Source organism: Triticum aestivum, chromosome 2A, assembly GCF_018294505.1.
Source record: "Triticum aestivum cultivar Chinese Spring chromosome 2A, IWGSC CS RefSeq v2.1, whole genome shotgun sequence".
Lineage (NCBI taxonomy): Eukaryota > Viridiplantae > Streptophyta > Magnoliopsida > Poales > Poaceae > Triticum > Triticum aestivum.
This window is the reverse complement of record NC_057797.1, coordinates 47071167-47085530: the sequence shown is the minus strand read 5'-3', so window position 1 is coordinate 47085530 and position 14364 is coordinate 47071167. Positions and strand designations below refer to the sequence as shown.

At 45.5% G+C, this 14364-nt stretch overlaps 1 protein-coding gene, 1 long non-coding RNA gene and 1 other non-coding gene across 7 annotated transcripts; 1 reads left to right on the top strand and 2 right to left on the bottom strand.

The window, feature by feature from the left end:
* Positions 1–1176: 1176 nt before the first annotated feature.
* On the bottom strand, positions 1177–1247 carry TRNAG-GCC (transfer RNA glycine (anticodon GCC)). The gene has a single exon. It is a non-coding gene; the product is annotated as a tRNA-Gly (tRNA).
* Positions 1248–1596: 349 nt separating this feature from the next.
* LOC123187367 (eukaryotic translation initiation factor 2 subunit alpha homolog) lies at positions 1597–6030 on the bottom strand. The gene is made up of 5 exons (XM_044599218.1): positions 5459–6030; positions 3105–3251; positions 2924–3028; positions 2174–2272; positions 1597–2048 (listed from the first exon to the last, which is right to left on the bottom strand). The coding sequence occupies exons 1-5, from the start codon at positions 5975–5977 to the stop codon at positions 1899–1901; spliced, it is 1020 nt and encodes a 339-aa protein (XP_044455153.1). The 5' UTR covers positions 5978–6030; the 3' UTR covers positions 1597–1898.
* A 5064-nt stretch (positions 6031–11094) lies between these two features.
* Positions 11095–13811, top strand: LOC123187366 (uncharacterized). Of its 5 annotated transcripts, XR_006493959.1 has the most exons (4): positions 11096–12449; positions 12804–12852; positions 12986–13073; positions 13153–13811. It is a non-coding gene; the product is annotated as an uncharacterized lncRNA (long non-coding RNA). The 5 variants fall into 5 exon arrangements; XR_006493962.1 differs by having other exon boundaries at positions 11095–12896; XR_006493961.1 differs by having other exon boundaries at positions 11095–13073; positions 13153–13185; positions 13346–13811.
* Positions 13812–14364: the final 553 nt, after the last annotated feature.

The window sequence follows — 14364 nt, the reverse complement described above, 5'->3', positions numbered from 1 at the left end:
CTGTTCCATAGAAACTTGAGCAGAGGAAAAGGTGGTTTTTGTCTTTAGACCGCTGGCTCTTTCTTTCTTCTCGTGGCATTCAAACAGGAAAAGTATGTGCATCATTTCATCAGGCAAAAACGAAACATCATTCGTCGTCGGGCAAGGCGGAGAGAGTGACCGGAAAAACGAAACGGGATTGCAGACGTCATTTATTTGCCACTTACATCCCTAACAGAAAGCCAACACTGCGCACGCATGACGCATTGTTCTGTTCCATAGAAACTTGAGCAGAGGAAAATGTGGTTTTTGTCTTTAGACCGCTGGCTCTTTCTTTCTTCTCGTGGCATTCAAACAGGAAAAGTATGCGCATCATTTCATCAGGCAAAAACGAAACATCATTCGTCGTCAGGCAAGGCGGAGAGAGTGACCGGAAAAACGAAACGGGATTGCAGACGTCATTTATTTGCCACTTACATCCCTAACAGAAAGCCAACACTGCGCACGCATGACGCATTGTTCTGTTCCATAGAAACTTGAGCAGAGGAAAAGGTGGTTTTGTCTTTAGACCGCTGGCTCTTTCTTTCTTCTCGTGGCATTCAAACAGGAAAAGTATGCGCATCATTTCATCAGGCAAAAACGAAACATCATTCGTCGTGAGGCAAGGCGGAGAGAGTGACCGGCAAAACGAAACGGGATTGCAGACATCATTTATTTGCCACTTACATCCCTAACAGAAAGCCAACACTGCGCACGCATGACGCATTGTTCTGTTCCATAGAAACTTGAGCAGAGGAAAAGGTGGTTTTTGTCTTTAGACCGCTGGCTCTTTCTTTCTTCTCGTGGCATTCAAACAGGAAAAGTATGCGCATCATTTCATCAGGCAAAAACGAAACATCATTCGTCGTGAGGCAAGGCGGAGAGAGTGACCGGAAAAACGAAACGGGATTGCAGACGTCATTTATTTGCCACTTACATCCCTAACAGAAAGCCAACACTGCGCATGCATGACGCATTATTCTGTTCCATAGAAACTTGAGCAGAGGAAAAGGTGGTTTTTGTCTTTAGACCGCTGGCTCTTTCTTTCTTCTCGTGGAATTTAAACAGGAAAAGTATGCGCATCATTTCATCAGGCAAAAACGAAACATCATTTGTCGTCAGGCAAGGCGGAGAGAGTGACCGGAAAAAAAAAAGAGATGCACCAGCCGGGAATCGAACCCGGGTCTGTACCGTGGCAGGGTACTATTCTACCACTAGACCACTGGTGCTTGCTGAATGAAGCTTATTTAGAAGCTATATGATCAATTTCTATGAAGCAGACGATATGAACCAGACAACACCGCACGTAGAAAGTGTCGAAAAGGAAACGTCTGTTGCGTAATTTCAGTACAACTCAACGGTCGTGAAAACACTAAATATAGTGTGCATTCGGCAGACATAATTTCAAGCACATGGAAAGTTATCATGGGCGGAGCCTATGATTGCAGATGAGCTACCACATAGTACTCCCTCCGTAAAGAAATATAAGAGCGTTTAGATCTAAAGTTGTAATCTAAACACTCTTATATTTCTTTCCAGAGGGAGTATAATAGTCAAAAGTTCAAACAACAGGGCAAGTAAGCTCAGCGTCATGCACCAAATTCCACTAGTGAGCAACGATAAGCAAAATCCATGTATAAATGTTGATGAAAACAGGTAGCAAAAGCGCAATTAACAGTATTCAGCATCAGTGCTCAACGAAAAGCAAACCAATCTGTAAGACCACGGGTAGCCTACAACTGATCATCAATATCTAATAACAGACTCAAAACTCATCCATCCATCCAACGTGCCTCCCCCAAACAGGAGGAGCCAAACATTCTTCCACTTCATTGCTGGCGCTGTACAGGTAATCTCATCCCACCTGGGAGGAGACTCGCTCAGTCCGCGCCAGCGCCAGCCTTTGTGAAGTCTACGTCTCCCATGCCATTGTCCTCCTCCTCGCTGTTGTCGTCGCCGTCCACCTCCTCGCCTGCTAGCTTCAGCTTCTCAATCGTGTCCGCAAACAGCTTGTCGTCTCTCTCGCTCACCTGCACGGGAAAAAAATATAAAACATGAATCATGGGCGGGACTGAATAGAAGCTTGCAGATCTCTGGATCGGCAGTGGTTTCTTTTGATAATTATTTTGTTGAGCACAGGTAACAAGGATCTTACAGCTCTAGCGGCTTCCTTCACCACCAATTTCCCCTTGTGCTTTTCAATTGCCTCGGCACAAATTTTGGTTGCATTTGTCAGAACTGCTATCCCCTGGTCCTGTTCACAACAGCAGTATACAAAATCAGCAAATTTCATGTCACTGGATCACATACTAAAATTCATGAATAACACAACGAGATATGGGCTCTACTCAGTTGGCTAGAGTGACGCGTATGTACAGTCAGCCCGCCCACATTCGAACCCCCAACCCACCCACCCACGCTCGTATAATCGGGGGAACCTGATTCCACCTTCCATTATGAATAACCCCAACCATACATTGGCATCATGAGATGTGTGAATCCAAAGTACCCACTGCCTTGCATCATAGAAATACTCAACACAAGGGAATTTTAATGAAATTTAAGAGATGTGTGAATACATAGTACCCACTGCCTTGCATAATAGAAATACTCAACAGTCAACACAAGGGTATCTGGATTTTAATGAAATTTAAAGGTCTCAATAATACCCGGGTATTCTCCATCCATCTACTAAAACATGTATGCCAATTTCCCCAGCAAAATAAATGACTACTCCTCCCTGATTACTTAGTTACAAGACAGTCCGAAACATTGTTTAAATTACTCCTCCATGCAAAGACTAACAGTTCTGTGTGTTGGGTTTTGATTTATATTTTCTAAGCAAAGAAGAAAAAATTCAAAGAATCAACATTAATCACATGAATGAATTGAAGAAATAACCAACTTTGTCAAGTGTCTGTGTGGTCAGAACATAAAGCGGAGGAGCAACTAGCTTAATCTTCACAGGGCAATCAGCATTTCCAGCAGCTTCAGCTTTCCTCATGGCTTCCTGCAAAACAGAATTAGCAACTCACAACCAAGCATACACTTGGAAACCAAAATGCATGGATGGAAGCAAACAGAACCTTAATGTGGAGAACACCGTCAAACTGGAAGCATTTCATCTCAACATCAGCACGAATCTTGAGAGGCTGTGGTGTCATTCTCCTCCTTATGTTCCTGACCAGTGCATCCTTAACCTCAGGGGTGACAGCCGGCACAACTTTAGTAACCTGTAGAAAATGTCAGCACAAATGAATCGTGGGAAACGTCCAATTTCTACAGTAACATGCTATAAAGGCAGTTTAAGCCATGCACAAACAGCACAAGCCCTATGTGAATATGAGATCTATGATTCATACCATACTGCCAATCTGCCAAAAGTGAACATATCTGAATGAAACCCAGGTACCTAATTTCCAATTGCTTACACAAACTACCAAACCAACCAATATAACTTACCATGTTTACATCAATTCAATCAATAGTAGGCAAATCAAGCTAAAGTATATAAGAGCATAATTGGTTTGCTGCCAAAAATTGGCATGCCAATGTTTGGCATTGTGCCAAATATTGGCAACTACTTGGTTGGCTACGAGTTGTTTTGCCTCTCTCACATAAAATTGCCAATAGTTGGCAAGTCTCGGTATTGCCAATAGTTGGCAGTGCCAACATTTGGCAAGCCAAATATTGATAGCAAACCAATTATGCTCTAACTCCCTCCGATCCATATTACTTGTCGCCAAACAGATGTATCTAGCACTGAAAAACTTCTAGATACATCCACTTGAGCGACAAGTAATACGGATCGGAGGGAGTACCATATTTGAAAGATCCAGTTTGAAGCAACAAAATATCCTTAATTCAACTAATTCCATACACATTAGGTAATTAAACACAGACTCCGAACTAACCAGTAGGAATTAACTGTTCTTGGGGCAACTTTGATGCAGGGCAAAATTAACTGGTTGTGGTACAAACAAATGAGTGCCTACTTGAGAAGCACAGGTAAACATCTAACCGGTTGCAAGATAATAATTTTGTCATTCAAATTTACGCTTAACTGTTTATACAACCTACTGTTTGTCTGGCTTACAAATACTAAGTTACTAGGTTTACAGAGGTCCAATCAGCAGTACACTGATAATCAAGCTAAATTAAGCTATTTGAAGCAATGGATATCCTTAAATCGACTTATTCTAGACACATTAGGAAATTAAGTACATGCTCCAAAACAGGTACTAAGAATTAACTGTCCATGGGGAAACTTAGATGCTGGACAAATTAACAGACTGTACTAGCAACAAATACCTACTCAAGAAACACATGTAAACGTCTAATCGGTTGCAAGATATCAGTGTCAAGTCCTAACACCACCACCAGCCTGAAGTGAATTGCTGACATTGCTTGGAGTACACCCAATACTTAAGCAGTTAATTAGCCATTAGCAGCAAGGGGCAATTGTGGGGAGGGGTCAGGAATGAACCTCCTGGCCATCAAGCTTAAGTACAAAAAGAATCAGCTAAAGTATATTACCGTATGTCAATGAACCTATTCGAAGCAACACATGTCCTTGAAGCTACTAATTCTATGCACAATAGTAGGAACTTAAATACAGACTCCAAACCACCTACTATGAATAAACTGTTCATGGATGCAGTACTGACGCAGGGCAAAATTCATTGTTCGGGATAGCGGTAAGTGGTGCCATATCGGTCAGGTGGCGACAAGGGATAATATACGCGAATCGGCCAGTTAATCGGCCAAAAAATCAGTTAATCGGCTATTCGGTGACCTATCGATCAACTGGCCACGATGCCGATTAACTGGCCGATAATTGGAACAATGGAAAAATTAACAGACTGCACTAGCAACAAATACCTAGGCGAGAAACACACGTAAGCATTTAATCTATTGCAAGATATTAATTGTCAAGTCATAACGCTAGCAGCCCGAAGTGAATTGATAGCATTGCTTCTAGTACACCCAAACATGAGCAGTTAATTAGCCATTAGCAGCAAGGAGCAGTTGCCTGGAGGGGGTCAGGACGAAGAACAGTCCACAAAGAACCAAGCTAACTACACCGTCATATTTCAACCAACCAATTTGAAGCAACACATATCCTTCAATCGACTAAATCAAAGAACATCAGGTAATTATTAAGTACAGGCTCCAAATCAGCTACTAGACATTAACTGTTCGTGAGGCAACTTCGATACAGGACAAAATTAACAGACCGCAGCACCACTAACAAACGAATACCTACTTGAAAAACACATGTAAAGGTCTAATCGGTTGATAGTAGTGTCAAGTCATAAAACAACAAGCCTGAAGTGAACTAATGGTATTGCTTAAAGCACACCGAGTACTTGATCAGTTAATTATGCATCGAGCAATTAGGAGCAGATGGGGGGAGGGGGAAGGGGGGTCGGGAACGAACCTCCTCGCCATCGGGGCCGACGACGGTCTCCTCGTAGGTGAGGACGTCGAGCACGGCGTCGGGGTCGGTGACGATGAGCTTGAAGGCCTCGAAGGCGTGGCCGTACCTGCGGTAGAGCGGCCAGCCGATGCGCTGGTAGAGGGGCTCGAGGTCGACGCCGAGGGTGTCGGCGGCGTGGCGCATGATGGAGTGGACGAGCTTGGACTTGTTGTAGCGGTCCTCGCAGGTGGCTGCCTCCTCCTCGGAGACGCGGCGCTTGGAGAGGTCGATGTAGCCCTTGTCGCGGTCGACGCGGAGCACCATGGAGGGCTCCTGGCGGCCGACCTTGATGAGGGAGGAGATGGAGCGGATGCGGCGGCGGGAGAGCTCGGAGAAGAGGATCATGCCCTCGATGTTGTTGTACTCGAGGAGGGAGACGTAGGCGCCCATGTCGGCGATGTGCTTCACCTGGATCATCACCGCCGCGTCCACCTCCGGGAACCGCGGCTCGTACATCCGGCACTCGAGGTTCGGCGGCATCTTCGCGGGCGGCGGCGGCGGCGGCCGGAGGCGGGGGGGGGGGGGGGGGGGGGGGGGGGGGGGGGGGGGGGGGGGCGAGCTAGGGTTTTGGGGGTGCGGCGGAGACGGGCGAGGAGGAGCGGGTTATGGATTGGTTGGATTGGCGAGCGAGCTGCGAATCGACGGTGTGGCTGGGCCGTGGAGTACGTGAACCGTTTATGAAGACGTCAAACGGGGATGCGTGTCCATCCTCGTGTAGATACAGGTTTCATTATTTGAGTTACCTCCGTGCTCGGACACCGAAATTAGATATTTGATTCCTAAATATTATATACACAAAAAAATTCAACCTTAAGATTTAAACTGTATGGGGGGTTATGTAAAACAAAAAATCAAAGAAAAACAGTATAAAAAGTTGAACATGCTAGTTGTGAAACACAAAATATCAAAAGCGTCGAGCAACTGCATGTTGGGGAACGTAGCAGAAATTCAAAAATTTTCCTACGTAACACCAAGATCTATCTATGGAGAGACCAGCAACGAGTAGAAAGGGGAGTGCATCTACATACCCTTGTAGATCGCTAAGCGGAAGCGTTCAAGTGAACGGGGTTGATGGAGTCGTACTCGTCGTGATTCAGATCACCGATGATCAAGTGCCGAACGGACGGCACCTCCGCGTTCAACACACGTACAGCCCGGTGACGTCTCTCACGCCTTGATCCAGCAAGGAGAGAGGGAGAGGTTGAGGAAGACTCCATCCAACAGCAGCACAACGGCGTGGTGGTGGTGGAGGAGCGTGGCAATCCCGCAGGGCTTCGCCAAGCACCATGGGAGAAGAGGAGGAGAACTTGGGAGAGAGGGAGGGGCTGCACCAAAGGCATAAGTTGTGTTTGGGAGGCCCTCCTACCCCACTATATATAGGGATCCCAAGAGGGGGGTGCGCCAGCCCCTAGGAGATCCAATCTCCAAGGGGGCGGCGGCCAGGGGAGGAGTCCTCCCCCCCAAGGCACCTAGGAGGTGCCTTCCCCTGCTGGGACTCTTCCTTTAGGGTTTCCCCAGGCGCATGGGCCTCTTGGGGCTGGTGCCCTTGGCCCATGTAGGCCAAGGCGCACCCCCTACAGCCCATGTGGCCCCCCGGGGCAGGTGGCCCCACCCGGTGGGCCCCCGGGACCCTTCCGGTGGTCCCGGTACAATACCGATGACCCCGAAACTTGTCCCGATGGCCGAAACAGGACTTCCTATATATAAATCTTTACCTTCGGACCATTCCGGAACTCCTCGTGACGTCCGGGATCTCATCCGGGACTCCGAACAACATTCGGTTACCACATACAAGCTTCCTTTATAACCCTAGCGTCATCGAACCTTAAGTGTGTAGACCCTACGGGTTCGGGAGACATGCAGACATGACCGAGACGTTCTCCGGTCAATAACCAACAGCGGGATCTGGATACCCATGTTGGCTCCCACATGTTCCACGATGATCTCATCGGATGAACCACGATGTCAAGGACTTAATCAATCCCGTATTCAATTCCCTTTGTCTAGCGGTATTTTACTTGCCCGAGATTCGATCGTCGGTATACCGATACCTTGTTCAATCTCGTTACCGGCAAGTCACTTTACTCGTTCCGTAACACATCATCCCGTGATCAACTCCTTGGTCACATTGCGCATATGATGATGTCCTACCGAGTGGGCCCAGAGATACCTCTCCGTTTACACGGAGTGACAAATCCCAGTCTCGATCCGCATAAAACAATAGATACTTTCGGAGATACCTGTAGTGTACCTTTATAGTCACCCAGTTACGTTGTGACGTTTGATACACCCAAGGCACTCCTACGGTATCCAGGAGTTACACGATCTCATGGTCAAAGGAAGAGATACTTGACATTGGCAAAGCTCTAGCAAACGAACTACACGATCTTTGTGCTATGCTTAGGATTGGGTCTTGTCCATCACATCATTCTCCTAATGATGTGATCCCGTTATCAACGACATCCAATGTCCATAGCCAGGAAACCATGACTATCTGTTGATCACAACGAGCTAGTCAACTAGAGGCTCACTAGGGACATATTGTGGTCTATGTATTCACACGTGTATTACGATTTTCGGATAATACAGTTATAGCATGAATAAAAGACAATTATCATGAACAAGAAAATATAATAATAATACTTTTATTATTGCCTCTAGGGCATATTTCCAACACTGCATTGAACACTAAATTTGCACAAAGCATCTCCAGCAAATCAGTTTCAGTTGTGGAATTACGACGTATCCAAAAGCAAGTATAATAATGGGCTTTTGGCCTATCTATATGGCACTTTTACCTATGTGAAGGAGTAAGAGATAAAAAATGGTGGGAGTGGGTATCCAACAGAAAATAATCCTATACGACCGGGTCGCACGCCTTCGATCGGGAGACCCTCTCCCGCAGTTGATGCGTGGCAAAACTTATCTCAAAGCAAGCCTTTAATTCCCAGTTCTTTATCTTTTCTTCTCCAGCCCTAACACTCCAGCCGCCGCAACTCCTCTGCTTGCTACGTTGTTCACCGCTGCCGCTCCATCCAGCCACACTCTAGTAGGGATGATGCTATTTACGGATTCGAGTTCTAGATGTGGCTGTGATTTGTGATTTGGCTATTTGCTTGAACACTTTGGAGGATAAATTGCATCGTTTTTATGTCAATTTGTGTTTGTCAAATCAATCAATCAAAGAATCTGGACAAAAATTAAGGCCCAGCATCAAAACCAGTCTGGATGTGTGGCCGTTGCTGAGGACGAACCCATCGCCGACGGTGGTGCGGGAAAGGGCGTCGAGGAGAGTGGCCATGGACGCAACAAACAGAGAGGGGTTGGGTCGTCAGAGGTGAGCTTCCATGGAGCATGGTTGTGGACGGTGGGGATAGCAGCGGAGACGGGGCGTCGGTTGTTCCAGATGGGAGGCTGGAGAGCTGCGACGCCGTCGATGAGGGAGCACCGATGGTAGGACCATGGGGCGCTGGATGGGGAATTGGAGAAGGAGACAGGATGGGACGGCGTTGCCTTGACATCTGCCGTGACAATTCCACGACAACTATGGGTGAGCCACTCTTCCGCACATCTTCACAAGTCCATTGTCACCACAATGGACGACAAGCTTCAAGCACTTGATCTCTTCGTGATGCTCCACTAGAACTTGCACACAGTAATCTTGACGACGATCACCACTTGATGTCATTCTCTCCATGGGTTGAGTGATATCTTCCTCTTGACGCAAGCCCATGAACACGTACCTAACCCCACCTAGAACTCTCACATAGACCATGGGTTAGTACACAAAGCACAATGGACAATGCTTACCATACCATGGGATCACTTGATCCCTCTCGGTACATATTTTATGCTTTATGAGTTGATCAACTTGATTCACACTTGACTTAGTCTTAATCAACCTTGAATCTTTCCAACTGTCTTCATTTGAATGATGTCTTGAAGGTAAACATGAATGATCACACACTCTTCTTCTTCAAGACATGCTTGCAATAATCTCAACACTCACATGACCAATCTTTGGATAATTCCTTAATAGCACCTTGGTCAACTCATAAACTCCTTGAAACCAACACATGGACTTCAAGAAAAAGCCTATGAACAAACCCTTCAAATATAACTCAAGGCAATCATTAGTCCATAAAGATTGTCATCAATTACCAAAACCAAACATGGGGGCACCGCATGTTCTTTCACCCAGTCCGGCGCCACGTCGCTCTTGGCGAACATGAAGCGGCGACCGACATTGCACCAGTCGTACCTCGCCTCGCGCTCCACATCGGGTATGATGGACCTCAAGCCTGCGGCACCGTCGTAACCACCACCTCTGAGTTAGTGGAGGAGGAGGCCCCGCGCCTTCTCGATCACGGGCGCCAGCTCCTCCTTGACGGCGAGGCAGTGGCAACGCGGCAACGACGAGGGCGCGTCCATGGGGCTGTACCGGTTGCGCGGCGGGGACGCCGGCTCCTAGACACGTGCCGACAATGGTGGCGTCAGAGCGGCCTCCTTGAGGAGTCGGGGCGGCTGCGGCGCTTGGTCCTCATCGTCATCGGAGGAGATGACGATCTCCTCCTTGGTGGAGGAGTCGGCCAACGTGGATGTTAACGGGCCCAGAGAGCGTGGGAGGCGGCGCCAAGAACCACCAAGGAGGAGCTTCCACCGACTCCGCCTATGAGCATGGAGTACCATGACTTTGGTATCGCCGCCACCGGGCTCGGAGAGGAAGAGGGGCTTGGGCAGGAGGGGGCGATGCCCGAGAGTGGGAGTGCGCCTCTGTGCATTGCCGGCGCATGGCTTAAATAGCCACGACCAGGCCAGGCGAAGGGGCGGTCAGCTCGCTTCAACGAGGCGTAGCGGCCGGAGTTGGTTCCTCGGGACGCGACCCCACATTGAGTCGGCGACGCTCGAAAGGTCACGTCCGTCAGCGCCGCCCTCCCGTCCAGTCAAAATTGCGGCACTAATGCCGCCCGCGGCATGCTGTAGGCTGGCATGAATGTGGCGCTGCAAGCCGTACGAGCATTCGATGGAAAGCACGGGAGAGGGAGGTGGGAGATTTTTAGTGGGCCAGAGTGGTCAAATGCGAGCTTGTGAGCGGTCCAGGCGTCGGCAAAGCTCCCCACATTTGTCTCCGCTTTGTGGGAGAAAATACGTCTGAACTACCCGGCGGAGCGACACAGGCCCGCGTTGGATGACACAGCACGTCCGGATCGCTTGGTCTAGACGGATGCAGACGATTTAAGGGTCGGCGTTGGAGAGCCCCTAAGGGCTCCTTTGATTCGAAGGAAATCTTTTAGAATTTTTGGAGGATTAAAATCCTTGAAGATTGTTTGTACTTTGGTCCTTTGATTCATAGGATAAGAATTATATAATTTTTTCTATGGATCTTTTGATTTACTATGTTTCATAGGAAATCCAACATCCATTTCAACCTTTTTATGATTATTTTATTTTCTTGTAACATCAAACACTTCTTGCTAATTCTACAGGTGAATATGTCTATTTAATCCTATTTTTTCTTTCTATTTTCATGTTTTCAGAATCATGCAAATCAATGAGACCCTGAAATCCAAGAAGAAAAACAAAAGGCGCAGTCCTGTCCTGTCCCCAGTTCTCCACCGCCCCTTGCGCGCCTCCCTTCGTCAACCATAGCCGCCATGCCAAGCATCCCTCCCCCTCCTCTCCTCCTCCTCCTCCTCCTCTCCCTTCCGCTGCTCCTAAGCATATTCCTTCTTTCGACTTGGCCGTTTTGGTTATCTGTCCCATCAATTCTTCTCTGTTTTGGTGAAGGATGTTTGGTGCATCTGTTCATGCCTTGTTGTCTTCAAATCCTGCCAGATGCAGATCCACTTCCCTTGAGAATAAAGACCCAGATCCGCCGAGCCCCTCACTGGTGTTCAACTGTGCCGCTGGTCCAATAAAGTTTTGATCTTGCTGTGGGTTTCTGCGAGTATTGCTAGGTTCTTTGTGCATCTTACCACATGATGAATTCTTTTAGTGGTTCCTGTCTCTCTTGTTTGATTCTATAGCATAAATTTGAAATTATCCATGCAATACTATGTGAAATTTCTTGTTCCGTTCATGCCCAATTCTTCCTCTATTTTGTTTCCTAACAGGTGATTTGGGCATGCTGATGACCAATTTGGATCCATGAAGACAGTTTGGTGATTAATCCACCTTTTTATTGGTTCTCTTTTGTCGTTCACGCCTATTCGGCAACATGTTGGTGAGATATGCCCGATTGATTTGCCTTGAATCTAGTCCCCGTCCCCAACCTCCTCTCCCTCTCATACCCCACACCATGGCCGTCCAACCTTTGCTCCTGGAAGCTGTACCCCAAACCATTTCTTTCAGTGTAAGGGGTTGTTTGTTGATTCTTGACACACTTCTAAAAACAAAATCATGCCCCGACCTGTTGGATATCATCAACATGAATGGTATATTTCCTTGCCTTTTTGCAACGATAATCTTCAAGGTAAGAGGGATTATGTTTGTTACTCCTACTTCAGTGATTCAAGTATTTGAGAGATCACAAATTCTGTGTAGTCTTTAGATTTAGTCTAGCATGATTCAGTGATTTACAAGTATTCAGGAAGTGTGGCCAAATGTGTGAGCTAGATTCTGCGGAGTTAGTATATTACCACCCAGTGTAGTGCTTTTGTGGCTATATGTTTGTGAAAACACAAAGAAATTGCTTGTCTTATCCAATATTGCCTAAAAAACCACGAACCACCAGAAGATATTGTCATAGTATTTTAGCTATCTTTTTTTTTTCATTTAATCATGGACGCATTAGTCTGTTATCTACTCGAATGACGCTCCTCTAACACCAGATTTTAGTCAACTCTACTGCATGCAGGATCTTGACCTTACAAGACCTGCAGCCCCAAGGAACCCTCCAAGACCCCAGTTTGAAACATCTACAAAGGAGGTTTTAAGGAAAGCCGATTTTAGGGTGAGTAAATCTGCTTGGCAACCAATGTAAACTGGCTACAGTTTTTGTGTAAAATTAAATGGTAGATTTGATAGTATTTTGGCTGCTTGTAGACTCTAGAACTGTTAGCCAGTATAGAGTTCAGGGATACAATGACTATGGTAACCTCAAGTGCCCCTTCTTCCATGATTAAATTGGTGGTAATTTGTCCAAATATCTTGTGACACTACCCTAAGCCTGTGAGGATTCTGGCGTTTTCTATTGATGCTTTCCATCACCGTATTTGAATGTAGCATTTTTCTATAACTACAAAGCGTTAAGGTTTTTTTCTATTCTTTGTCAGAATTGCAAACGCTTCATAATATATTGAAACAGGTTAGAGACGCCCTTGCTTCAAAGACCTGAAATACGGAAGCTTCTGAAGGTTTGCCACTGATTTGATTCCGTCAGTTACTATAATCACCTGTTGTATGGTTTCAACTATGATCACCCTCGTATGGTTTCCAGTTGATATATTCGTGTGAACTCATAACCATTGTGATGTCTCATTATTCCAGTGCACATCTACACCTTGCCTTCAAGTTTCCTCTGTTTGATGGTGGTAATTACACGGCCAACCAAGATATGCTGTTTCTGACTGCCTTTGTAAGTTTACTAATTCTTTCTGTTGGTTATCATCTGTGATGAACTCATGCGACCATTATGATTTCTGTTTTTTTACTAGATTACCTCCCTTGTTTGAATGAAGCCTTGAAAGGTATCTTCTTCAATCCTTTCTCATGGAGTATCGAGTATTTCCTTGCAGTAGCTGATGTGCACACTCCATGCACTTTTTTTTAGAAAAAACCATTCCATATGCTTTCAGCGTCATTTTGTAGTGTGCAAAGCTGTAGTAAAATACTGATATTTTCTTGCAGCCGGCAGAATATTTGATGAGCAAACTATGTACATAAATGATGCATTACTTGTTATTCTTACATGTTAGTTGTGAATCGCATCATCAATAGCTTAGGTAAGATCACTATGATGTCATCCTTCCACGGTTGAACTGTTATTACTTATAAATTTAGTTTGTACATTTTGTTAGACTCTTGGTTGAATTTTTTGGCCCTGTTTTACTAATAATCAGCACCACGAGCAAATCTTGAAGTCCAGGCAGAGGGCTGAGCATGCTTGTTTGCTCATGTAGCAAATTAACCAATGTGTTCCTGGGCCATCTTTCAGATAATGATATTTAAATGTTATGGCTGCTCTGTTTATGTTGACATTTTTGGGGTCCGTCGATGCATGCTGAGAAACTATTTACCACTACAAATTACCTTACCATTAGCTGTACCTCTTTCAAACCAAAATCTTTTAATGCAAAATGCTACGATTATTACATCTTTTAATGCAAAATGCTACGATTATTACATCTTTTAATGCAAAATGCTACGATGATTATGTTTGTACACAATTATGAGATCTGCTATTTCTTTTGAAAAGAATGAGTCACATAAATGGTTTGCTCATTTTCATAAAAGAATAAAATAGATGGCCTTGAGATTTCTCCCTTTAGAATTCACTTATCACCAACAGTTTTTAGGCTACAATCATACTCCCTCCGTCCGGAGTACTATTTCTTAATTTATGCCATGCAATCAGATAATGTAACTTGTTTATGTTCTAATACCAAATAAGGTAAGTAGCATAAGCAAGGTCGTTCTAGTAAAAAGAGGTCGGTCAGCCCTGATTGCATCAACATAAACTAAATGCCAATAAAGTAAACGAACATGCAAAATGATATATAGTTTTACACAGCAAGTGCATCGAAATATGATTTTCAGGCATAAAACCCATATGATATAGTCTTACACAGCAAGTACATCAAAATAGATTTTCAAGGCATACAACCATATGATAACTTGTGCGTATAAGCAGCAAATCGATGTGCTGA

Coding starts and splice junctions, on each gene's coding strand:
- LOC123187367 (XM_044599218.1), bottom strand. CDS start 5,977: ATGCCGCCGAACCTCGAGTGCCGGATGTACGAGCCGCGGTTCCCGGAG. Junction 3,029..3,104: donor ACGGTGTTCTCCACATTAAG/GTTCTGTTTGCT, acceptor TCTGTTTTGCAG/GAAGCCATGAGGAAAGCTGA. Junction 2,273..2,923: donor CCACACAGACACTTGACAAA/GTTGGTTATTTC, acceptor TGTTGTGAACAG/GACCAGGGGATAGCAGTTCT.